At 42.5% G+C, this 24,463-nt stretch overlaps 2 protein-coding genes across 6 annotated transcripts in view; one reads left to right on the top strand and one right to left on the bottom strand.

Moving 5' to 3' along the window:
• Positions 1-12,787, bottom strand: part of LOC142583952 (uncharacterized) — a 40,229-nt gene extending 27,442 nt beyond the window's left edge. For 2 of the 5 annotated variants that reach the window (XM_075694252.1, XM_075694253.1), the window contains exons 1-7: positions 12,531-12,787; positions 12,137-12,182; positions 11,933-11,953; positions 11,801-11,823; positions 2,865-3,042; positions 1,814-1,977; positions 1,664-1,725 (exon numbers count right to left, since the gene is read on the bottom strand). In XM_075694252.1, the coding sequence (XP_075550367.1) occupies positions 1,664-1,725; positions 1,814-1,977; positions 2,865-3,042; positions 11,801-11,823; positions 11,933-11,953; positions 12,137-12,182; positions 12,531-12,604 (568 nt within the window). In that variant the 5' untranslated portion in view covers positions 12,605-12,787. Of the gene's footprint in view, positions 1-1,663; positions 1,726-1,813; positions 1,978-2,864; positions 3,043-6,722; positions 6,757-11,800; positions 11,824-11,932; positions 11,954-12,136; positions 12,183-12,530 lie in introns of all 5 variants that reach the window. The other 3 variants (XM_075694255.1, XM_075694256.1, XM_075694254.1) reach the window with 3 other exon arrangements.
• Positions 12,788-13,013: 226 nt separating this feature from the next.
• On the top strand, positions 13,014-19,501 carry LOC142584009 (translation machinery-associated protein 16). Its single transcript, XM_075694257.1, has 6 exons — positions 13,014-13,257; positions 13,336-13,460; positions 13,540-13,577; positions 13,634-13,721; positions 13,883-14,071; positions 19,317-19,501. The coding sequence occupies exons 1-6, from the start codon at positions 13,255-13,257 to the stop codon at positions 19,405-19,407; spliced, it is 534 nt and encodes a 177-aa protein (XP_075550372.1). The 5' UTR covers positions 13,014-13,254; the 3' UTR covers positions 19,408-19,501.
• The last annotated feature ends 4,962 nt before the right edge of the window (positions 19,502-24,463 follow it).

Genomic DNA, 24,463 nt, shown 5'->3' with positions numbered 1-24,463 from the left:
GAAGGTGTGCTATGAATCTGGGAAATATTTTTTACATCTAAATATCTTTTGTGAGCACTAAAGGTGCGAGATGCAGGTGAGCGTAACTCTCAATTTAAAGGAGGATTCTAAATGAAACTTTGTACACTTATTTCCTACATGGCTGGCTGTGCAATGAACCACACACACACACATACACACAAACACACACACACAAAAAAAAACAAAAAAACTTTGATATGACTCCATTTTATAGCAAGGCATATCCATCAGAAGCACATGTTCTTTCTTTAGATATTTCATCATCACTCTCTCAAAATTATTCACATCACATTAGTTTTGGTTCACTGCACAGATTAAAGCTTTACCTAGATGACTGTCAAAAATTGTCTTGTTGCCATGAGATAAATTAAAGCATGCAAGCATGAGACCCAAATTTCTGACACTTAGAAAAATACAAAAACAACTTTACATATCTTATAAGACTGATTTGCTTAAAAAATTTGCTCTATAATACATATTAATAATCTGTATTCTTCCTCTTCCCCAAGTATGTTTTTCTCAACTTGGCCTCATACGTTGACCTCCGGCTTGCAAAGTACTCATGAAACTTTTTCATGTGTACACAATTTACACTACACGATGCTTAAGCTTTTGACAGTAACATGCATAAAGGCTGCATGCAGTTCTGTGTGGTTTATAGAAATATGTGCTTGGTTTGGCATTGGCACTACTTTGGCTAAAAAAAATTTAATTGTAGCAGTGGTGATGAACTGGTGTGGTATTACAGTGGATTCCTGCTAGTTCGACCTCAGTTAATTTGACTTTTTGCTTAATCCAAACACACTGGAAAGTCCCAGTGAGAAGCCATACATTGCTATGGAAAGAAAACTCATTTATTCAAATGCAACAGCATGCCACATTGGTTAATTCAACCTCCACTGGCACCCCCTCATGTGCACAGCGGTTACCAAAAGACTGAGAACACAAAAGATTAAGCAGATGGCACTACTGTTACAGGTATGAAATTGTTTTACATTTATCTTTTAGTGGCCAACACTCCTTCTGCTTGTGAAGCCATTTTTTCCCACTTGTTTCCATGTCGTGTTCCACTGAGGCAGCGTTTAAACATAATGGCCCTCGTTGCTTCATGCTGGTTGTATCAATCAAGAAGCAAAAGGAGATTACAGACTACATCAACAAATCAAAAAGATTTGAATTCGTTCATTCAGTTGCAGCCATTTGTGAATTCGACCTTTCAGATAATTCGGCCAAACCTTGAGGCCCCGCAAGGGGCGAATTAATGGGAGTCGACTGTACCACCACTACTTCTCTGTCACAGGTAAAACAAGGAAGCAAGGCAAAACCTGCGCAGCTTTGACCACATCATTGTAGTAAAAGCACCAATTACAAGAAGGTGCACTGAGCATTACTGTATTCCCAGAGTTATGCATAGCAACAGGAATAACAATGCTAAGTTAATGAGAAAGTAGTTGCTCATGTATGTAACACCGATCATGATCATAAGGAAAACTTTTTACTCGCGCAAGATGTACACTGGCCGAATACTAAACATTGCAAATGAAGCTATAGTTCTTTGAGTATTAGACCGGCACTCAAGTGCAGCAAAGAACATGATGGAAGCCCCTTGCTATGTAAGAATGGTATACACTGTGCCACTCACAGTTGGGTAGGTGTCCTTGACACCGCAGCTTTGCAGTATTCAGGATTTCCTCCTCCCCCGCACTGCAGTAATATTAGAAAAGAATAAGCAATTTTTTATCCTCTCAACCACACAAACTTTTGGATACAGCTTCAGAAACAACCAACGCACAGTGCCCAAGCATTGTGATCTGCGCCTGTCCAGTTGTCCTCCTTGGCAAGGTTTGATCGCATGACAACCCTTTGGCCTACAGAAAGTGGAGGTGCCTCGACAGTGTCTGGCTGTGCTTTGGCCTCTTCTTCCAGTTCCAAGGCATCCTCTTGGTGAAAGGCCAGCTGTAAGGTAAAATGCAAATTCATTGCAGACACTAGGTCAGTCAATGGAAGATATCTCGCGCAACCTTGTAGTTTCAAAATTGCAGCACCGAGTTACTAAGCAACTGTTGCTCAGATGACCTTCTAGCCCATATGACATATTAATATGAACCATTGGTGTCAACTGGAACATGAAGAGTGAAATGTGTGGCCAAAGCATAATTGAAGGTACAGTGTGTACTGTCGGCCAGTTATTATCAAGGACAGCCGTGCACATCCAGTTTGCCTGCAGGGTGTGAGGACGCACACCCTACTATGATAGTTTTGCTTCTGTTTTCTTTGATTTGAAAGTGACAAATGAAAATCGAAGTAACCAGAAGCAGAACTATCACTGTGTGGCAAGCATCCTCGCACCCTGTGGGTACATTGGATGTGCAGGCCTATCCTTGATGATGACTGGCTGATGGTGCATGCCATACTTTCAGTTAAGCTATGGCCACACACTCCACTGTTTGCGTTTCTTCCGATGCCAATAGTACTTCTAATCAAGTGGGCTTTCATCTTGTGATGAACACCTACTCAGCAGTCTGATCAAGCCCATGTGTGCCAGGTGTGGTTAACTGTTTGTTCTTTTACCTTCCACTCTGTACTGCTTATTTTCTATGCCACTCAGAATGCATCATGCAATAGTGATGTACGAGTGGGTAAAGTGGATGTTAACTTATACAGTACTTGGTCATTCTATCCACTGCTAGTTCCAGAGAGTTTACTGGTTAAATAAGTGAGCTTGCCAGTTGCTTAGAAAGCGAAATGAAGAATTACAAGCGTTATGCATTAACAAGCTAGTTAAGCTTGTAAGTAGGCAGAAGTTAAGCAACAAAACTGACAATTTAAAGATTTTGCTATACCTTCTTAATAATGATGCTTTCATCATTGTCACTCAAGCCAGACAAGGACAAAAGATCATCATCTGATGCAGACAGTTCTTCAAAATTCAAGTGATAAAGCTGCAACTCCGAGCTGCAGTTGCAGCAACTTTCATCTGGTGCATGAAATTTGGCCACCGGAAGCTCCAGGCTTTGCAAACTGAACAGAAACAAAGGAGAAACAAACAAAACAAAACTAAACAAAACAGAACTTCAGGTGGGCTAGTAAAGTAAGGCTATGGTTATTTGAGGAACTAAACTTTGCTATAATAGTTTGCCTCAAAAGTCAACTCAGTTAAGACAAATCAACCCATTAGAGCAGACCATCATAACATAAAGAAAATCTAAGTTAGTACATAATGTAAATGGAGACATTATGAATTATTGCATTTGCTAACTACTGCAGAAAGGCTATGGTACAAATCATCCACATAATTTCATCTGTATAAGCAGCTTGTTGACTTTCACCTCTTTATCTTGCAAAAATAACTCCTACATTAGTGAATAATTTCTTTTTCCACAGGTTTCTAATCTATTCTATGCTAAAAAAATTATTGTAATATCTATATTTACTCCTTTTCAGTTCCTTGATAGTCCTATATGTTAACAGACTCCTGCTTCAACTATTGAAAGGGTTCTGGAGTCCTACCTGTATAAAAATAGGCTAAATTAGAAAAAAGAAGTTATATATATATATATATATATCAGTAAGAAACATTGAAGATTGATTGACTTGCAATAATATTTTCCAATGAAGTTACAAACTGCCTTTACCTTAATGGAGCACCTCTTTAGAAATCTCCTTCACAGACTTTTCAACAGTATTTTGTGTCAATGCAGTTAGTAACAGCTACATAAGTTTTCTTCGAAGTTTTCATTTTTTCTTTTTCTAGCTTGATGGAAGCAATGAGAATCTGCTAGCAAAGGCAATGCTCTAGCCAGCATCTCTTCACTGTGTTACAATTTTTGTTTGTACTTGTGCAGAAGAAGCCCACTTCTGTGCTGCTATATGGGGCAGAAACTTGGAGATTGACAAAGAAGTATGAGAACAAGTTAAGGACCGCGCAAAGAGCGATGGAATGAAGAATGCTAGGCGTAACGTTAAGATACAGAAAGAGAGCGGTTTGGATCAGAGAGCAAACGGGTATAGCCTAGATTCTAATTGACATTAAGAGAAAAAAGATAAAGCTGGGCAGGTCATGAAACGTGCAGGTTAGATAACCGGTGGACCATTAGGGTTACAGAATTGGTGTCAAGGGAAGCGCAGTCGTGGATGGCAGAAGACTAGGTGGGGCGTCGAAATTAGGAAATTCGCGGGCGCTAGTTGGAATTGGTTGGCGCAGGACAGGGGTAATTAGCGATCGCAGGAAGAGGCCTTCATCCTACAGTGGACATAAAATAGGCTGATGATGATGATGACCACAAGCCTAGTTTCACTGTTCTCTTTCACTGGCACTGTCTAATGAAAGCCATACAGTGTTATTAAGACAACCACAGTTTGCTGAAGCAAAACAGGCAAGGGAGCTCATGCTAATAATAAGTGTACGTGTGGGAGCACGTTTGTTGAGAGGTAGAATAACCTCACTATACCCTCCTGACCATAAAGAAATACTAAGTCCTTTGAAGAGTGTTTTTCGCATTTGCAATTCTGAGGCTAAGTATCAGTGATGGGCAAGGATCTTTTCCACAGTGCTGTGTTTTAGCATTCTTTGCGACTTTCACAATGCTACATGCTTTTCATGAAAGCACAGGCATGCTCAAATGCAAGTTCTCAAGGTCCACATTCAAGCCAGCTGTGATGAGGCATACTGTAGCTTAGCTATGTTTCTGCTCGGCAGCGTTTGCTTTCTGTGCCATTTTGCTTGCTTTTCCCGCTGCTGATGAGTTCACACCAACTGTCTGTGACCACTAAAAGAACCAGACTTTTCTGGCCAACAGCTGTTGTGTACTGTCGATGTGCAGGAGCCACACGAAAAGTTGGGGCTATTCAATAACCTGCAGGCAAGGGCCAGCAAACTTCAGAGTGATGTACGCTCCCTGCTACGTGTAGAGGAATAATGTTTGTCTCGTGTTCATGCTAGCATTATGTAACGAATGAGCAGGTTTATTTGAAGATGTCCAGAAGCGTTACAGGGCTTCTTTAACGATGCAACATTTCAGTACATCATCAGATGGCCATTTACCTGCTTCTTGGCCACTTTTCTGGCAGAAGCAAAAGCAAAGATTTCTCTACTTTTGCTTCTGCTGGAGGAACTGCTTCAGTCAGGTCGCCTAGAGAAACCTGACCAATTTGCACCATATTGAAAATTGCATAGAAATGTACATGAAAAACGGTGGAGAATTCAGCTATTGGAAAAAATTAGCAAGAAGTCTTTCAAATGAAACTTAAGGCTCTGTGTGCGCGAGAACAGACGTTTATGAAAGTATTGTCTCGAGACTAAGCAGGTTTATTTTATATAATGTTCAAAGCATGTTGCAGGACTCCTTAAAGTATTACTTCAGAAGTGACGTTGTACTGTTGTGATCCACTGTTTATAGATTCTTTTATTTTACAAAGGATCTTGTGATTCAGGAAAACAAGCAGTCAACTGCAAAAAGGTGAACACTTTAATTATAGCTGTTAAAGTGTGTGCAAGTGTGTAACATGTGGATATAAAGACAACATAATGGGTTAGCGGGAGATACTGTCAAACTTATACTACCAATGGAACAAAACACAGCAACAATGAAGGAAAAAAAAAAAAAAACACTCGCTTGATAGTCTCATGGCAAGATCAGTGAAAGCTGAACCACTGAGAAGCACATTACGTCAAATGTCAGTTTAAAACTGGTGAGGCTAAGCATAAAATCTTGTTGCAATTTTGCATTCTCCCTTTCAATGAAATACCTTGTTAACAATGTCACGCCATCGCACACATGATTGACAGCCTCTGAAGCAATTCATTTCGCAGTTACATTGATGTTTGCTTTCTTTTCTTTTCTTTTTTTACTTGTTCTTTCATGCTGTTTTTGTGAAACACTAGGTTGGCAGCAGTGCTGACATTTGTGAAACCCCGTACTCACAAACCTAGTTCAACTCTAAAGTAAACATTCAGCAGATATCTACCTGGCTGGGAACAATCAAATTAAAGAATAAAGAACACTCTAACCAATGAAAACTTAAGAAAGCCACACACCTGTCAAAGCATTACAAAAAATGCATATAAGCGGTGCTACATCCCCTGCCATCTTAACCCTGAAGAAGGAGCCGGTCTAGCTCCAAAATGTAGCTTTTAAAATTAAAATAAATTTTGGTTGGAGTTTCTTTGATTTTAATTTAGTTCAACTCTGCCAAGTAAAGGGCAGAGCTGACCCCTTGCCCCCTTCAATTGGAGCAATCATTACTCTTCAAGAACATCAATTGGCAATTCCTAAGCTACAATTTTGTACTCGGAGCGAGAGGCATTTTTCAAGCAAGTATATACCCCAGGAATCAGTGAGGACTGCAAAGCACAGTGACAACTTCATTTGAGATTGAGAGGCAGTGCTATCCTACACTAGCCAGAGCAGAGGAACATCTATGAATATGGGGGCAAGGATCACATTCTAGCATTTTGGAACATAAAAGATATTAATGAAATGTGCAATCAAATCAATATAAAGTCTCATGGTGTTACGCATTAAGCATTCCTAGGTTGTAAGCCTGCAACCTCCACAGCAGCAAGTAAAGCACAAGGTAAACATCAAACCCAGTCATACCTCAAAAAGCAGAGGCCTCGCACAATAATTCAAGCATGAACAGGTGAACATGCAGCATAGAGCACACATAGAAAAAGCACACAAGGATACAGCAGAACATACCTTGCCCTTTTTAAAGTTTAGCCATGATGACATACTGAGAGGAGAGAGAATAAGGAGAAACTGCATGAGACACAAGCAGGAGAGGCCTTTTTAAAGCAACAAGCCGCCTGTCAGCACAAGAGAAGGCTGCAAAAGGAACTTCATTGCAATGACAGCTCACTAAAGAAAAAAAAGTTATGCAGAGAATTGCAAGGAAAAAACAGCAGCTATCTGCATGAATCCAGTCCTTTACACAGTAGTAGTGTAACCCCATGAATTATGGCACATGCATTTGTGCAAGCAAATTTCACTTTTTTTCTTTTCATTATAAAACAATCTTTCCACAGATCCCGGTGTCCTGTACAGCTTCGAGATTCCTTCAAAGAAACAAGAGTTTTCATTAGAAAATTTCACAAATGGGAAGCTCTTCCAAAATTCCAAATGTACTGCAGTGACTGCAATTAATGTTAGGAAAGAAAACTTCTCAATAGTGGCATTAAACTTGAGCAGCTATGGTATCAAGCCTCAATTCCTTGCACGTGCAACAAAAAGGTACTTTACTTTTTAACACGACCCGGTCAGAATATGTGCGAAGTCCAATGCCGCTTCAGACGTGGAGACGACTGGTTACATCATGGAAATGGGAGGTGGTGGTTATGTGGTGCCACATACCACCAATGCCTGCATTCACACCGTGACCGCACTGCCATGTTGCCAAAAGCGAAGTGCACCAAGCACTCAATGGTATAAGAGGTCAAAGGAAGCCTTCACATTCCCAGGGGAGCAACAGCAAGGGATCAGGCTTAACCCATGTCGAATGTGGAAAAGCGCAGATTGAATAAGCATGAAAGGGTTGATTTGGCAGCACATGGCCAACTATCAGCAACATGGTCATTGTGTGGTCATCAACCACTTCTCTTGGCTGACAAGCATGCATGAGTGGTTTGTGATACCACGTGACCGCTACCTCTAATTCCCATGATGCAAATGACCTCCAGCTTGATGATCAAAGCTGTGCTGCAGTTGGCCTTTGTATTCAGCTTGTTGCACAGAAGTTGACTTAATCATTTGCTGCACTCTTGAAGAAATGGATTTATCCCCTTAATTACAAAGTCGACAGCTATTAATAACGCAAAGAAAAAATTGGAGACAAGATTTTCATGTCAGTACTCCTCTAAAGAAGCAAAGTACAACAACTGCCAACCTGAGAAATCTAGAATTAAAGTTAGTTGTGCAATTCAATGCTGAAATTTAATGTACACATGTACATTATGACTTAATGGTGACACCTGCCACAGTCTTCCTATTCTCCAACAAACTCTGCACACGACCTTTCTGCTTTTTCTACAGCTTGTGCAAAAAAAAAAAAAAAATATGAATGTGACTTACTACAATGGTACAGAATCTTCAAAACTGGAGAATTAATGGCAACACACAATAAACTGACCTAAGCTAAAGGATTAGCATGTACAGTGCAGACCATTAGACACTGTCGAAAGCTGAAAGGTAGCAGTGGTGTGTTAGCCAGACACCGCTGCTCCAAAGGAACAGCACCTCCCAGGCACGCACCTGCGCTGGAGGCACCCGGCCAGATGTGATGAAGTATCCTCGAGGGGAATTGAGCAAGGCATTAGGTCGCCCCAAGCAACGATTGAGAGAAGACATGTTGTAATCTACATTAATCTCGATTAGTTAAACAGTTTTCTCACTCTAACAGGTGTTGAATGCAGAAAATCTTGCCTTGCAAGGTAGCTAAATTTGGAAGGATGACTACACACCACAACTTAAGGGCACCACAGGGTATGAAGAAACAAAAGAAGCAGCAACCAAGTGAACAAGACAGAACACAAGTTAGCCGTTCATTCTCCATCAACACCACCTAGCCTCTGCTAATAACCAGGGACACATATTTGGCATCACAAATGTTATGTTCACTGCTATTGTTGCACACAGTATTTGCTGTCTAGCCTCCCACAATGAAGAAATTAAAAATTAAATTCTCTGGTTTTACGTGCCAACACCACTATCTGATTATGAGGTCTGCTGCAGAGGGGGACCCCGGATTTTGACCCCCTGGGATTCTTTAATGTACAGCCAACGTATGGTACACGAGCGTTTTTGCATTTCGCCCCCATCAAGATGCCGCCATCGTGGCCGGGATTTGATCCCGCAATCTCGTGCTTAGTACTCCAATGCCATAGGCACTAGGCCACTATGGAAGGTCAATGGAGAAATCCTTTATCATAGATGAACACGAACCTTGCTCTACTAGACTTTCATAAGACTACTTTTAAATGCTTACTAAAACCGGCTTGGTTCCTGCCTTTGAATCACATTTGGTGTTGGTGCCTTGAATCTGCTAACAACACGAACACTTTTGATGCAGCGCGAAACGTAACACGGACACAGGAAGGCACATATATAAAGACATCACACAGCACTAGTAGCAACAACAATGTTTATTGTCATAACCAGATCGCTTATATACCACATGCGCCATAGCAGACATAGATCACATGGAAGCACTAAGAAATGTGTGCGATGAACGTCACTCCATCAAACCATACTCATGACCAGCCGTAACCTACCTGAACAAATTGTCCCTGCTGACACAGGAAATCTAACTCCTTAATGCTTGCTAATGCACAAATCACCAAGTGCATTGATATGCTCTGCCTCGACAATTAATTGGGTGATCTCATCTTTATATAGACCAAAAATGACTTCTATCAAATAAAGGTAGGCAAGGACATGCTTGGGCATGGAGGGCAAGAAACCCAAAAGGCGGCAGAGTTTTTGTTGTTACTGTGCTCTCTCAAAAGCTCATTTAAGTACCTACTGATCTGGCTGACATATTGTTTCCCACAGGAGAGTGCAATACGATAAATCACAAATGCCTTGCAATCTATGAACTTGTTTTTATGCTTTATTGTGCACTTAACTTTTTCTGTCCTACAAGGATTTGTGTTCACACAGAGCCTTCCAAGCTTATCGGGTACTGAAAGAAAACACTCTAATGTTATCGTGGAGTGCCACCTTAAGATTATGTGAGAGTTCGTGAATATAGGGGATTACAGCTATGCCGCTCGTTCCTGCACTTGCACAGTGCTGAGTGTTAGATTGGCCTGAACTGCCGCACCTTCTTTTAAGCTGCTTTTCTCCTACAGACACTAAAACATGGTCTGGATAGACAGCTTCCTTTAAGCGTGGAGCCTTATTCTGGAAGCTATCCTTCATTAGGTGAGTGCAAGAGTTCTTTAATGCATTCCTGAGGCATATTGTCGCAATGCCCCTCTTGGTTAGTTTCGAGTGGTTAGAGTGAAAAGGGAGTCAAGCTTTGTTAGCCTGTGGATCACACTCTTAAAACAGTTACATCCTTTGGGTTGTATCTTGTCCCACAACAATAATCATCATCTGTCTTGCCCGTATTTCCTTTTTTTTAACGCTGCGAGCCCGGCACTTCCAAGTCATGAATGGCTTACGTGTTATCAGCGTCGCACAGCATTCTGGACAGGAAAGTAGCAAGCGCAGAGTTTTCAAGAAAGGAAACAGAAGCAAGACAGATGACGATTATTGTTGTGGGACAAGATAAGCCCCAAAGGGTGTAATCTTTTTTAAGAGTGCATAGCACTAGCATAGCTGGTTGTTGGAGCAAACAAGTTTCAAGTCCAGAAATCTAATGGTTCTGTCAATTGGCCATTAAACTGTCACCTGAAGAGAATTAAGACCATCACAGAATGCAGTCAACACTTCCTTGCTTTTGTTTTGAAAAATTTCTCAAGAGCAATCAATAAAAATAATGATATCAATAAATCAAAAATGGGATCACACATGCACTCAGGCCTGCCCTCACAGCCAATTCACACCTTTTTATTAGTTTCTTTACCAGTAGATCAGAGCACTGTTGCCAGCTTCTGTGGCTGAACACTCGCTAGCATGATGTCGCTGATAGCACATCTACACTTGCCTATGCCACGGGGGTGAGTCTAGTGCATGTGAAATACAGAAAATGTTATAAAATTTTTTTACATGAACATTAGCCAGCTACTGTGAAGCAAATGGCACATTATATGAGCATGTTCATAGGTCTCAGATTACACAAGAAAAGGTTTCAGCAGAACATCAAGCAGAAAGACAGGCAACATAATGGATGCCTGAGCACATATCGAGCGGCTAGGATGCTTTTTACACATGTTTCAATACCTTTTGCACTACCCAATTGCACTAACTACTACTGCTACTTCTTAGAATGACAGAAAGTTGAGTATTTCTTTTTCTTTTTCTTTTTCTATTATACGTTAAGACTGTATGAAGTTTGCTGTGCTGTCGTTCTGCTGCCTTGTACGGATGGGAGGTGGGGCTAGTCAAGATGCATTAGCGCAGCTTTTCTCCCACTTTCCACGCCACAACTGCTCTGTGTAAAAACACACTGTACTGTTGGTGGTGAAAATAAACTTCAACTTCAACTTCAACTTGGTTGGAATTCATGTTACAGAAAGGCACGCATACAAAACAAGGAAGTACGGCAGGGCGTTTGTGCGGTCCTTCTTTCTTTTGGTGTCCACGTTTTGTATGCCTGTCTCTCCATACCATGACCTACATCATCCCTTTGTAAGACGTATAACAAATGTGGGCCAAGGAAGATGATTACTGTCACACTATGGATTCATTATGAGACTCAAGATTTTTTGTCATAGCAACAGTACCAACAGGGAAAAAAAGATGTCGTAAATAGGTGGTTTAAGTAGTAAAGCACACCACAGCAAGATACAAGCCTTTAAAAGAATATTGGAATATCGACGCCTTAAATAAATGTATTGCAGAGACCACGGGAGAGGTAAGCCATGCCTAAGCAGGGTCGTCACCTACCCTGGTTCAGCTGCTTAAAACCTTCATGCCTCGTTGACAATTTCAGCTTTCTTTTTATCTGATCTGAACATTTGCAACTTGTACTACATATTGCTTTAGAAAAGCAAGGGTTGGAAGGGAAAACTTTATGACAATGTGCCTTTGCTGCGACATACTCCAGCACCCATGGTGGTTAAAGAATTATGACAAATACAACACAATTACTGAAGGGAAAACTGGGGTTTGCTTACCTTTTAGGCTCGCTAGATGACTGCTGGAATAAGAATAGAAATGCGCACATAAGATACACTTAGCTCTCATACCTGTCCCGCAATTAACTATGAACCTTTTTAAAGAAGAGGATTGTAGTTAGCGCAACTTACCTCATCAATAAGTGTTTCGAACTGTAAAAGAAAGTAAAGAATAAATAAATGTATACATACCACACTTCATTACATCACACTTTGCGACTGCAAAATTGGCTAAGGATGAACCTTATGAATTACTAACCCACATATATTTCAACATAAATAAGAAACTGGCTTTGCACTACGGCAAGAGTGATGGAATAGTAAGAAGTTACTTACTTCGATGAGGCTCGACGTATCGAAGTAACCGGCCGGTTTGACATGCCTGGCGAGATAAAAGCCGGTAGTCATCAAAATCACAATGGAGAAAGTCGAGTAACTTCTTTAAGACTGGCACGTTAAGACAAAAACAGCTACTGTCACGCCTACTGTAGATGATGTTATTATATGCCTTAGGAGAGAATTGCTTTGTGTGCTAGCACAGTGCAAAGGAAACTGATCGGTACAAGAGATCATATGAACGAAGTAGCCGTCAATCACTTCTAGTTAAAGAAGAATAAGTGCACTGTTATTAATAATATATTATAACTGGGGTGAACAACTCTGCATAGAAGTGCAATAATTCCAAGCATTCTAAGAGCTGGTTGGCAATTCGCACATCGTTTTCTCTTACCTAACTCGCTTGTTTTGCTCTTTACAGCAATAGCTGAAACAAGAGCCCATTCCTTTGAAATAATAAATGATCATTTAACTTCCTTCCCTCCAACTACCACCATAACTCTTCGGTGTATGTAACGGTGAGCACAAAACCGCACGTTGTAAGAGCCAAGGCATAATCTTCAGGTGCAGACACAAACCGCGAACTCTTCACCCTGGCGCGGCGGCTTTCCCGCAAGCACCAATGGAGTATCTGAAGCTTCCTGTACATGCATACACTTCCGTTCAAATAACAACTCCAGCCTTGCTCCAGCCGTGACCGCTTTAGGCGCTGCCATCGCCCACCCCACGACAACCTGACGCGTCTCCCGGCCGTGTAGCGACGCCACTTAACTGACTTAACAGACCGCATGGACCGCATTTTGTGAAGTGATAACACCAATCTAGCTGACCTAGCCACTAGTCGGCAAGTGGCCCGCCCGCTAGCCGAAATTAGACTGAAACGCGCGGCCTCGACTAGCCTCGGGCTCGGTGCATCCTCCATGCATTCCCTTCTATGCATTCCCGGTGTTTGGCGGCTTGGGCACCCCACGTGCTGGCATGGGCACTAACGCTATTCTAGGCCCTTACCGTATTGTGTGGTCTTTCCGCTAGTTCGCACGTGTAGATTTCTTGCTTTTCGTCTTTTGAGTAGTCTGTTAGTAATTTGAAGTGTCATCTCGCCGAAAGTTCTAAGCGAAATGGTGATGTACCGTTTGGTAGTGGCTCATATCAGCGTGCAAATTTTAGTGAGTTTCTCACTTCCATTTATTTCTTTACAGCCAAAGGCTAATCAAGCCGAGAAAAAGAGGCGCATACAAGCTCGAACGTCAAGGCCGGTGCATCCAAATAGCCGAAAGGCTCAGCAGATTGCTAGGAAGAGGATTCACCACGGCAAAATCGCAACGTAAGGCTACGTTTTCGCATGCGTCTCATACTTGTACATACCTAACGTTCACTGTCAAAAACCTTCTTTTGTTTTACAGTAGGAAGAAGCAGTTGGCACACAGGCTGAAGAACAAACGTAAGTGCCGTTCATTCTGGGCGTCAGCGACGCTAAACATGATCGCTCTCTTTCAGTCGAGAAGCTTGCCTGGTTTCGTGAGAACATGCCTACCGTCGAAGCGGACCGGCTGTCCCCAGCGGAGTTTGACGCGCTGATTGAAAAGTAAGACTCACATTAATCAATTTCGGCTCTGAGGCCGCTCAACGTATGAGAGCAGTTGGCATTTGAGCGCGGTGTCACCAACGTCACGCTGGAGTGACAGTGATTTTACGCTCCATGTTGTTGCCACTTAATGGGCGCTTTATCATCTGTCACACTTACAGGTACTTCCGGCGTTTTGACGGGGAGCTTGAGCATGTAGATACCATCGAACGCATCCGTGGCACCGTCACTCAGTTCAGAGGGCGATTAGATGCTATCAAGATCACCCTCGAGAATGAAATCCGAAATTATAATTCATGTGGCATCGAAGCACCAGACTTGCTCTCGCCGGATGTTTTCAAGCTCTTTATGTAAGTTCGTTGCATCTGTCTACCTGTTCTTGCTTCAACTTTGTGCCCTATTGAGTGTCCTGACTTTGTGATATAACATCGTACATCTAACCTCTGTATTACGTGAAGGTGACGATTACTTGGTTACTGCACGTCTGACATTGCAAAACTGTGGACACTACTTGCGGACTAATAAGCACCAAGCCTTATACAGTTTGTTGTTGCAGTACAGTGTACTTAACCTAATGGCGAACTTATAACACCAGGGTTCGTACACCTCCTTGAAACACTTGAAAACCATTGAATTTGGAAAAACATATTCCAGGGTCCTTAAAACTCTTTGAAAATAAATGTGCTCCTTGAATTCCTTGAAAAGTGAGATTTGGTGCAATTTTTAATTCAAAGTAAATAACTTCACAGAGGACCTATGCCATGCACACTCTCTCTGTGGAAACAGTGCAGTATATTTTCCTTTAAGACTGTAGCTAAACGATTGCAATGTTGCATTTCCACAGCCACGAATGACAGGCTTGTTTCAATCACCGTTGCCATCAGGGAACTAGACAAAGCCAGATAACGTGACCGAGCCATGCCACCATTTTGCTGTTTTGCTAATTGGTTTACGCTACAGCCACCACGGCACCATTTTTGACCCATAGGCTCTAGAAATTCCCTGCGGAAAGTAAGTTTCAGCATTTGTCTGAAGTCGGATACTACTAACTATCATGCTAGAATGCGATCGACATCATTGCAGTGGGAAAGCCAACTGAGAAAAGCGACCTGAAGTGCTTGAAGCAAGTGTATAACTCAGTATTCTTAACTGCAAGGAATTGCAGCTAAGAAGGAGTTTCAATATTTGTCAGTGCGTATGTATGAATAAGGTTTGTTTTCCCTTTCTTGAGTTTTGAATGTTCACTCAAACGAACCCTTTAACACATTTAACTACACTTCAGATATTGCTCCTTCCTTTCTCTAGCGAGGTACAGATCATTGTGCCACTGGAGCGTTTTTATGCTTGCAGTGAAGCTTAGTTGCTGTCTTACACAACCTTTGCATCGCTATCAGAGTGCTTCGAAATGACCAGTTGGATGCACCGTACGACTACACTTTGTCTAGCCCACTCCGTGCAGCGCAGCGAAAGTCAAGGGTCGTGTCAACCAGAACACTGAAGTGCTCGGCCATTGTCCTCCTCTGATTGCCCTCTGCAGAGCACTGACTGAATGAAAGCTTCACTGAAGGATCAGTGGCAGAGAATGGGTCACACCTCCCAGTGCCTCCTCTATATTTTTCAATGCCAGCCACATGCGGCCGATCCAACCCTTCACCATACTATCCTATCGTCTTTTCCTACTGTGGGCTAACGTTCACGCCTGCTTTACAGTCCAGGGTACAGTACCATCTGGGTGGCACCTCACAACGGAAGCCGTAGGAAAACTGACAGATGTGTAACAATCTAACAGATGCAGGGATGGAGTGTCTACCGCTTCTCCGCCAGAATGGCAGCGGCGTGCGCTCAGGTGTACATGTGATGCAAGCAGTCGTACCATCTGGGTAGCGTCGCATTGTGACAACTCACTGATCTAAGGCATACCAACAGCTCCCATTGGGGAGCAAGCAGTTGCATTGGCATTGAAAAAATAGGCAGTGATGCCCGTCCTTTCTCAAAATGTTCAACTGGCTCTCAACACTGATTGGCTGACACATGCCCTAGCCTTGGAGTTGGTGAGATGGGAGTATAGTGCCATTGTCTGCCCCAGTTCATGATAACACTGATATGTTTATTGAGACAGGCATAGCTGTTGCTAGTAGGAGGATACTGGAAAGGTCATTCATATACGTGCTTCACCTGCACATTTTCTATCTTCATTGCATTGAACTTTTCAAACATGACTGGAACATGAGGCATGTGAAAGTGCATGCAGGATTGTAGTCAAGCATAGAGCCTGTGGCAGTGTTTCGTGCTTACGCTGTTTAACCTGCAGATCTTTTTTTTTTTTTTGCATTTATTTGCCAGCAAGCACTGTGAGAAAATGCATCATTTATGCTTCACATTTTTAATGCTGTTTGTGTATTTTTCACATGATTTGTTCATTTCCTTAAGAACCTGTGATTTTTGGAAAATTCCTTTCAAGGGCCTTGGAAGACTCCTTAGATATAGGTTTAGTACTTGCAACCCCCAAAAGTGTAGATCTAAGGCCAGCACACTTTAGGATAGTATGCATAGTTAGGAATCGCTGTGCTGGGTAGCTAAAAGAGTCCTTGAAACATGTAGGAACATCCCTCAAGGAAAGCTTTTGCACCAAAATTTTATTACAACACGCTGTATTGAAATAGCTACAAGTAGTTAAATATTGTCCTCTCAAAGCTCGACATTCTTCCTATAGTACTTATATTCTGTGTGGGAGAACACATGCAGAGAGACATCACTTTGAGGATAGGGATCTGTTTAAATTGGAAGGTTTATATATGCTTTACTCTTGATGTTCACGACCTTCGTGCCCTACCAGATTAATTCATTTGTACACGACTGTCAAAATTGCTCTCAATCTCTTTAGTGGCACTTCAGTATTTGCTTAACCTGCCGTGATTTCTTGGTGGCTTTAATGTTGTGCTGCTAAGCACGAGGTCGCAGGATCAAATCCTGGCCGCGTTTCGGTGGGAGCAAAATGCAGAGACAGACATGTACCATGCATTGGATGACCCCAGGCGGTCAAAATTTATCCGGAGGCCCTCACTAAGGCGTGCCTCATACTGGGATCCTGGATTTGGCACATAAAACCCCAGAATTTAATCAAAGACAGTATTTGCTTAATCCAGAGTCGCAAAGTCTGCATTGTTTGGCAACCTGCATTATGCCAGATTTGAAGTAACTATTATTTGATTGTGTGCATGCTAGTTTTTTTTGTTCGTTTGACTAGACATGGTTGTGTTTTTCTTTTGCTTTAGCAAAAGTGAAAGTTGTGTTATCCTTGCATTACACTAGATTGCCCAGTCAAAGGTGTAAATCCCTATTACCATGTAGAATGTATGTAAAGCTCTTGCATGAATATTGAAGCTTATAGCTAAGACAGAGAAGAAACTGTAGAGTTGTAGCAGCTGTGGAGAGACAGAACTAAAAGGAATATTTAGAATTTTGAGTAAAATATTTTGTACCACCTGTTCCTTTAAAGTTTTATGGTTTGGATAACAAGAGTGGCCATTAAAAGTAGTGGCAGTGTGAGTAATGAAAGTGTGTTTGGTGGCATGCCTAGCATGCTATTCCAAATGAAACCGGTGAGAAATGAAATGATAGAAGTGGGGCACATGACAAACAGCATACACTAAACACACCCGCCGTGGTTGCTCAGTGGCTATGGTGTTGGGCTGCTGAGCACGAGGTTGCGGGATCGAATCCCGGCCACGGCGGCCGCATTTCGATGGGGGCGAAATGCGAAAACACCCGTCTGCTTAGATTTAGGTGCACGTTAAAGAACCCCAGGTGGTCAAAATTTCCGGAGTCCTCCACTACGGCGTGCCTCATAATCGGAAAGTGGTTTTGGCACGTAAAACCCCAAATATTATACACTAAACACACCACAACGTACAAAATTGCTAGTATTTTGTAAAAAGTGCCTTCGTTGTATGGGAGGCGCAGGTGGCACTTCTCCATAGTCCAAGTACATGTCGTAGTTCAAGGCCTAATGTGGAGGCATTTAAAGCTAGAACGTGCCTTTTCTTGTAATTTTTTCAGTTCAGCAGCATTATTTAAACTTCTATGGCTGTATGTGTGTGTGCACACGTACATTGGACATCAATGCATGATGTGCCTCTGTTGTGGTACTTGCAGTCTATCTGAACAGCAGAAGTACATTAAAAGATTTTTGCAGCGAAGCTGTTACTGCAACGAGAAGTGCTCGAAAGCATAAACAAGCACAATGTAAACACTGGCATGTATGTGCACACATACACCTATACAAATGACGAAATGTCGTGGCATGCTCAAAATTGGAGGCAATGACGAAAGTGGTAAATGGTGATGCATGGGAAAATTTTAAAATTACAAGTGTAGGGCGAGTTATGTGCACTGTGGAAGTTACACCACACGTTTTGATAATTGCTTGCCTGGGCCCATTTCCAGTTCATATAAAAGCTCTGCGAGATAGTAGAGTATGTATACCTATGCCGTCGAGAACACGTTGGCAAAATTTGTAGGATAAATGAGCGAGCCACAGGGTAATGTAAAGATTGTACCGATTTGATTTCAGAATGCTTTAGAACTTGCCAGGAGACCAATACGCTTGGTGTAAAACAAATAAGTGGATTTGGTTGACAATTTGTAGAGATATGTGTGCTTGGCTGGCGGGTACAATCTGAAAAGTTGTGGACCAGCTAGTGTAGTCGTGATGAAACGACACGGAAGTCACGGGAACGCCTTCTTGTGTAGCGAATAATTTTGAAATTGTTGGTTTAAGGGAATGTGTGGAGATTTCAAGAAACTTTGCACACATATAGTCATAGCTATGTGAAGCACGTGTTAAGTTTCCTTTGGAGTTCAGTAATGTTAACTAAAGAGCAACAGCAATAAAATTTTGCTGACTTAATTGGTTATAATTGAGTAGTACATATATGATTGAAGCAATCTTGTAGAAGCTGCAGGGCTGGTAATAGTCAAGTTTTTTTTATTAACAGCCTTTAAACAGCACGTTAGTAGATGACGTGAGCACCTGGTGATTTGTGAGAATGACTCGTGTCGTAGACAATGCCGTAGACTGCCACATTTGGAGTTCATGCCCAGTCACCGCACTGGCTCTCTAATGTCCTTGCAAGTTGTAAGGGTGGCATTTTTTGGTATCAAAATTGTCCATTTTTGCAAACATTTCATCATACATCCACTTGTATTTCAAATGTAAAATTTTGCCCAAATGCTGCTGAACTAGGCATCTATGTGATCCAAAATTACATTGCAGTTGATCTTTAAGAGTGCTTAGTGCAAGAGGGTGTGCTTTCAAGGTTGCAGCAGCCGTAGAAGCACCAGCAGCAGGCTAAGGGAGCACAAGCTGGGACGCGTTTCCTGGAGATTACCTGGTTTTGCAGGGTGTGGAGAAAAGAAATAGGGGCGGGAGGGGGGGAGGATCTAGTTGCACTACCAGTTTCACTGTTATACTGGGTTGTAATTCTGCAAGCTTTCACAAGTCATATTTTTCATTTTTCACTGTTATTAAAGTGTAGACTTGGGAGTAGCTTCAGCTTGCAATGTGTTTTATAAAATTTCCATGCTTTTTTTCAGGGAGTGGGATGGAAAGTGTGTGGAGTACCTGCCAAAAATAGACATGCGTACGACCTCCAAGGCAATGCTAGAACGACTGGCATCCAAATGAGAGACAAAATACTTGTTTTCATTTATTGAGATTGTTACATCTGTATATTTATAGAAACCTGTAAAAATTATGTATAAAAACTTTAAAAACTTGCTACTCCATTTTTTTAATTCCTGTGCCACACATGGTGCAGCTGTTCCCGTTCACAGTTGACTTGCTAACTTAACGTTGGTTGTTTAACCTTCCTTTTGATCTGACTGCATTCACGCCTTCCAAAATACTTCCCTGCCTTTTAAGCACTTCCTTTAATTTGTACACCAGCTAATTGAGCCAATCTTGCTGATCCCACCAAGGTTGAATTAAGGAGCAGCAATTGTAAAAAAAGTCGAGTAGGGATTTTTGCTGTCTACACACCATGTAGAAAGGCTTGTACTGTTGGCACAGTAGCTTGTGATCTGCATATGACTGGCTCATTTGTGCCAATACCTATCACAGAAATTGCAGTTTCAGCCTGTTTGTTTTGTGTGCACTTGGTACCACTATTTTACTGGTTTTTCTGGAAGAAGAAAAGAAACATGTTGGCTGCACCAGCTGTGGAAAAGCAAGCTCAGACAAGCAACTTGGAGAGTGCAATTTGTGGTACTTGTTCCCATCCTGTCTCCCATTCTTTTTTTCTATTGCATCGCTGGTTGCCTTGATAGGCTTCCCTTCTTGTGAGCTTTGAAAGAAATCTTTTCCACTTTATAGGTCAAGTCGGGCAGAAGCTTGTGTCACAGTGCCACTCTTGAGCTTGTACAGTGGCCCACTACCATGTTCATACCTGCTAACTCTCCCGATTTCACTGAATTCCGACTGATCCTCCCGATTGTATGAACACAGCCATAAGTCTCCCAAAAAACTGTCTCAACCCCATGACAAAAATATGATAAAAGAAACCATGTCTTGCAGCAATGTTACATTGCAATTGCTTTTATGTACAATGCAGCTAGCCATAATTAGATTCAAATTCAAGCCGTGTGTGTGTAGGCCTAACTCTGTTCGCTTCAGATAGACATGCGTTGTGGAGTACGCATGTTAGGAATGAAAAGGCACCAGTCATGGGACATGGTACGTGTTCCTTAATTATACACACGCCATTTTTGGTCACAGTACATATGTTGAGACATCTAATAACTTGACTGGCAGCCTTCAGAGCTGTTTCTGACGTTGCTGGAGCTTTTTAAAATAAGTAATCTTCTTTTTCTTTCTTTTTGTCGTCCCCCTCTCTTCATAAATTTTAAGTTGTGCAGATTGGCAGGTATGCATGTCTTAATGTGGCTATTACCATTATTTCATTTTTAAAATTTTCTTTCCTCAGACATGGTCTAGGAGCAGGCCGAGACAAAAGCTGAGCAATGCCTGATGAGGTCTTGTCCCCCTTTTCACAAATACGCAGCTGTTTGGCAATTAACAGTTTGGCCGGTCAGATTCTGTACACTTGGAACTAAATTCAAGTACATAACTGGAGACAGTTAACAACTGTTCAATTTCAACAAGTAAGTATTGTTGCGGATGAGATGGATTTAATTACAAAATGATCTAGGGGGCGTAGAGACGAGATCGCAGGCAGTCGGGCCTTTTCTACACTGCGCACAGTTCTTCCATCTCCTCTTCTTTGGCTCCGCTGCACAGCGTAACATCTTCCTCCGGCGCAGATGAAGCTCGTCAAGCGAGTTTGGGATCCACATAATTGGCAGTTGATTCGGGAACCCTATGATGGTAGTACGGCATCCCAATTCCTGTGATCAGCTGAGACGTACAGTGACAACATCGTAAGCGTACTATTTGTGCGTTTGGCGAGGCCATTTGTTTGTGGGTGGTAGGGCGTTGAAACAACAGATAGAAAGGCACATAACCGGTTACTTCATGCTTGGCTGTATTGTATGCGTACGTGACAAAGGGCAGCACGGCATCCCAATTCCTGTGATCAGCTGAGACGTACAGTGACAACATGGTAAGCGTACTATTTGTGCGTTTGGCGAGGCCATTTGTTCAGGCGGGCCACATGAACCACTTGAGTCTTCCACGACCGGCGATTATTGGCAGTCAGTTTTGTGATGACGTAGTTGAAATTGACATCACTTAGTTGGCTGAGTATCACCAATGGACTGCTGTGGGTTGAGACGAACTTGCGATACAAGCCTTTCTTCCGTAGGGGTGTCCACAGTAACACATGATCGCCAGGGGCGAAAGTGACATGTATATGCCGGGCGTCGTAGCGTGCCTTGGTTGAAAGTTTCGAAGACCATGTTCTTAAGCGAGCGAGCCAACATGCTTCTGCACGACAGAAAGTCTGTGGAAAAGATGTGTCTTCGTTCAGTGGTAATAGCAAAATCGTGTCCAAGAACGTTTGGGGACTGCGAGTTACTTGATGGTTACTTGATGCTTGGCTGTATTGTATGCGTACGTGACAAAGGGCAGCACGGCATCCCAATTCCTGTGATCAGCTGAGACGTACAGTGACAACATGGTAAGCGTACTATTTGTGCGTTTGGCGAGGCCATTTGTTTGTGGGTGGTAGGGTGTTGAATGGCGATTAGTAGAACGGTAAAGGCGCAGCAGTTCTTCAACAACGTCAGCGGTGAATTGCCGTCCACGGTCACTTATAACAACACATGGAACGCCGTGACGCAGGATGACAGAATGAAGCAGAAAGCACGACACATCGGTGGCAGTAGCAGATGTAAGCTACGCAGTCTCGGTGTAGCGCGTCAAGTAGTCAACGCACACGATAACCCAGCGACGACAGGTAGAGCTCTTGGGAAGGGGGCCGAGCAAATCGATACCCAACTTTTTCAAATGGTAAGGTAGGTGGTTTCACTGGTAGCAAAAAGCCTGCAGGAGGCGTCCCTGGCTTCTTATGATATCGACAACCTCGGCAACTTGGAATGTACCGTCTTGTGCTCTTCCATAGCTTTGGCGAATAAAAGTGCTGGCATAATCAATGAAGCGTGTGAGCAAAGCTAAGGTGACCCGATGTGATGTCATCATGCATGGTGCGAAGAATAGCAGTATGCAGGCGTTGGGGCATGACTAGGAGCAAGAAAACCCCTTCGGCAGAGTAATTTTTTTTGTAAAGTAGGCCGTTGCACAGCGTGAAGGGCGTTGTCTGACCTGACGTGCGGGCAGTCTTCAATAGGGGCATGAGTGTATGAGCGGTATGACTGAGGCAATGATGGACAGGCATGTTCGTAGCCACCCACTGCAGTCTTTGCACACTGAAAAAGGTATAATATACTTAAACTTGAACGAACCCGCCGTGGTTGCTCAGTGGCTATGGTGTTGGGCTGCTGAGCACGAGGTCGTTGAATCGAATCCCGGGCACAGCAGCCGCATATCGATGAGGGCGAAATGCGAAAACACTCGTGTACTTAGATTTAGGTGCACGTTAAAAAAACCCCAGGTGGTCGAAATTTCCGAAGTCCTCAAAGGCGTGCCTCATAATCAGAAAGTGGCTTTGGAACGTAAAACCCCATAATTAAAAAAATATTAAACTTGAATGCATCTTTGCATTTTTAAATCTGCTTGTGTACATGAAGTAAATGTGATCCAGGCTCAGTTGCAGATTTGTGAGCTCGCAGCCTGCTTAGTGTAGTGACTAGTTATGTACAGCTGCCACAGCTCAGTCTCAAGTAATGGCATGTAAAAAGTGGCATCCTTTCCTAATTATGTTTCACTTTATGCTAATGATGCAAATGTCTGGACCTTGTCACTAGTGGCAGCTGAAATTTTTGGGTCAATATACGTGGTGCCAGATGGAGCTACTGTACATGGCTCCCTCACATTAACTCTAGTTCCAGATAATATGTGCTGCCATACGTAGCCTCTTGCAAGACTTGGGAGATCAATGGCTCTAGGTGGCTTGTCAGTGCTATATATTGTACAAAGCATAGACTTAAATTGCAACCAATAACTAATTCTATTCCTTGTAATTAAAATAGTATAAAGGTAGTGCTATATTTTGTACAGACTTTTGCACTTCAGCATCTCTTTTTCCACTGTTCCGTTAATTAATTGCCATAAATTCAGACTTGATGAAACAGCAAAATGGCAATAGAACTTTCTTGGAGTGCACACTCTGTGAACTGTCAAGTTTCACTCAAAACAGAGGGCATATCGTGCAAAGACAAAAAATAATGGTTATACAGATATTGCACAAGGCACAATGTTTGCATTGGCCAACATCAGGTAATTCATGACTTCTATATGTCTGTGTGTTGTTAAAGGATATACAGGCTTTCTATTGCGATCGCATTTGTATGGACACCCCAGGTGAATTTTAGCCGTCGCTGTGATGTTCCTTAAAAGGTGCAAGTGCAATAAAACTGCACCACTGGCGGTCTATTCCGTGGGTGCAAGGGTGAGCTGAGAAGGATGCAGCTTGATGCATGCTGTCTTCCTGCGCACAAGGGGGGGGAGGGGGAGGTGACATGCATCTCCTCCTCTAGCCTGGACGTGGCTGCGCATGATGCAGCTGAGCGCATACGTGACTTGAGCCTTGGAGGTAATCTGCAGTGAGAGCATAGACTGGGCGAGCTGATAAGGCTAGTAGCTTCATGTGCAGTATTGGAGGTTATGCAATCTCAAGTTTCTAAGATGCACTGAAACAAGAGGCAGCACGAAGCATTGTCACTTGTGCTACCCTCTTCCAACGCTCTTCAACATGCCATTGTAGGGTGCCTTGATGTGTGCACTCTTTGCTTAGGGTGAGGACAACTGTGTCATCAGCTACGGTGGCCATCATTCCGAGGCTCTTGGCAAGAAGTGCACCAAACTTGTCGGTTGTGCCAGACGCCTACATTCACGAAAAAAGGGAAGAAGCATGCTCTGCTATATTTTGTCTTTATGGAAACGCGAAAAAATGAACTGCAGAACATTACAGTTTACAAGACGAAGCTGCTGATAAATATATGCGGGCTTTCGTTTTGTCAAGCATAGCATGAAAATCATAAAAATGTTTGAACATCTTTCGACGAAACTGCGTGACAACAGCTATTGCACAGTCAAGTTTTGCGGCTAGCATATACAAGAAAAAGAAAGAAGACAAATGAACTGATTTCAGCAATGAAATCAGTTC

The sequence above is a fragment of the Dermacentor variabilis genome, chromosome 1 (assembly GCF_050947875.1).
Source record: "Dermacentor variabilis isolate Ectoservices chromosome 1, ASM5094787v1, whole genome shotgun sequence".
Lineage (NCBI taxonomy): Eukaryota > Metazoa > Arthropoda > Arachnida > Ixodida > Ixodidae > Dermacentor > Dermacentor variabilis.
This window is presented reverse-complemented; position numbering and strand designations above follow the sequence as displayed.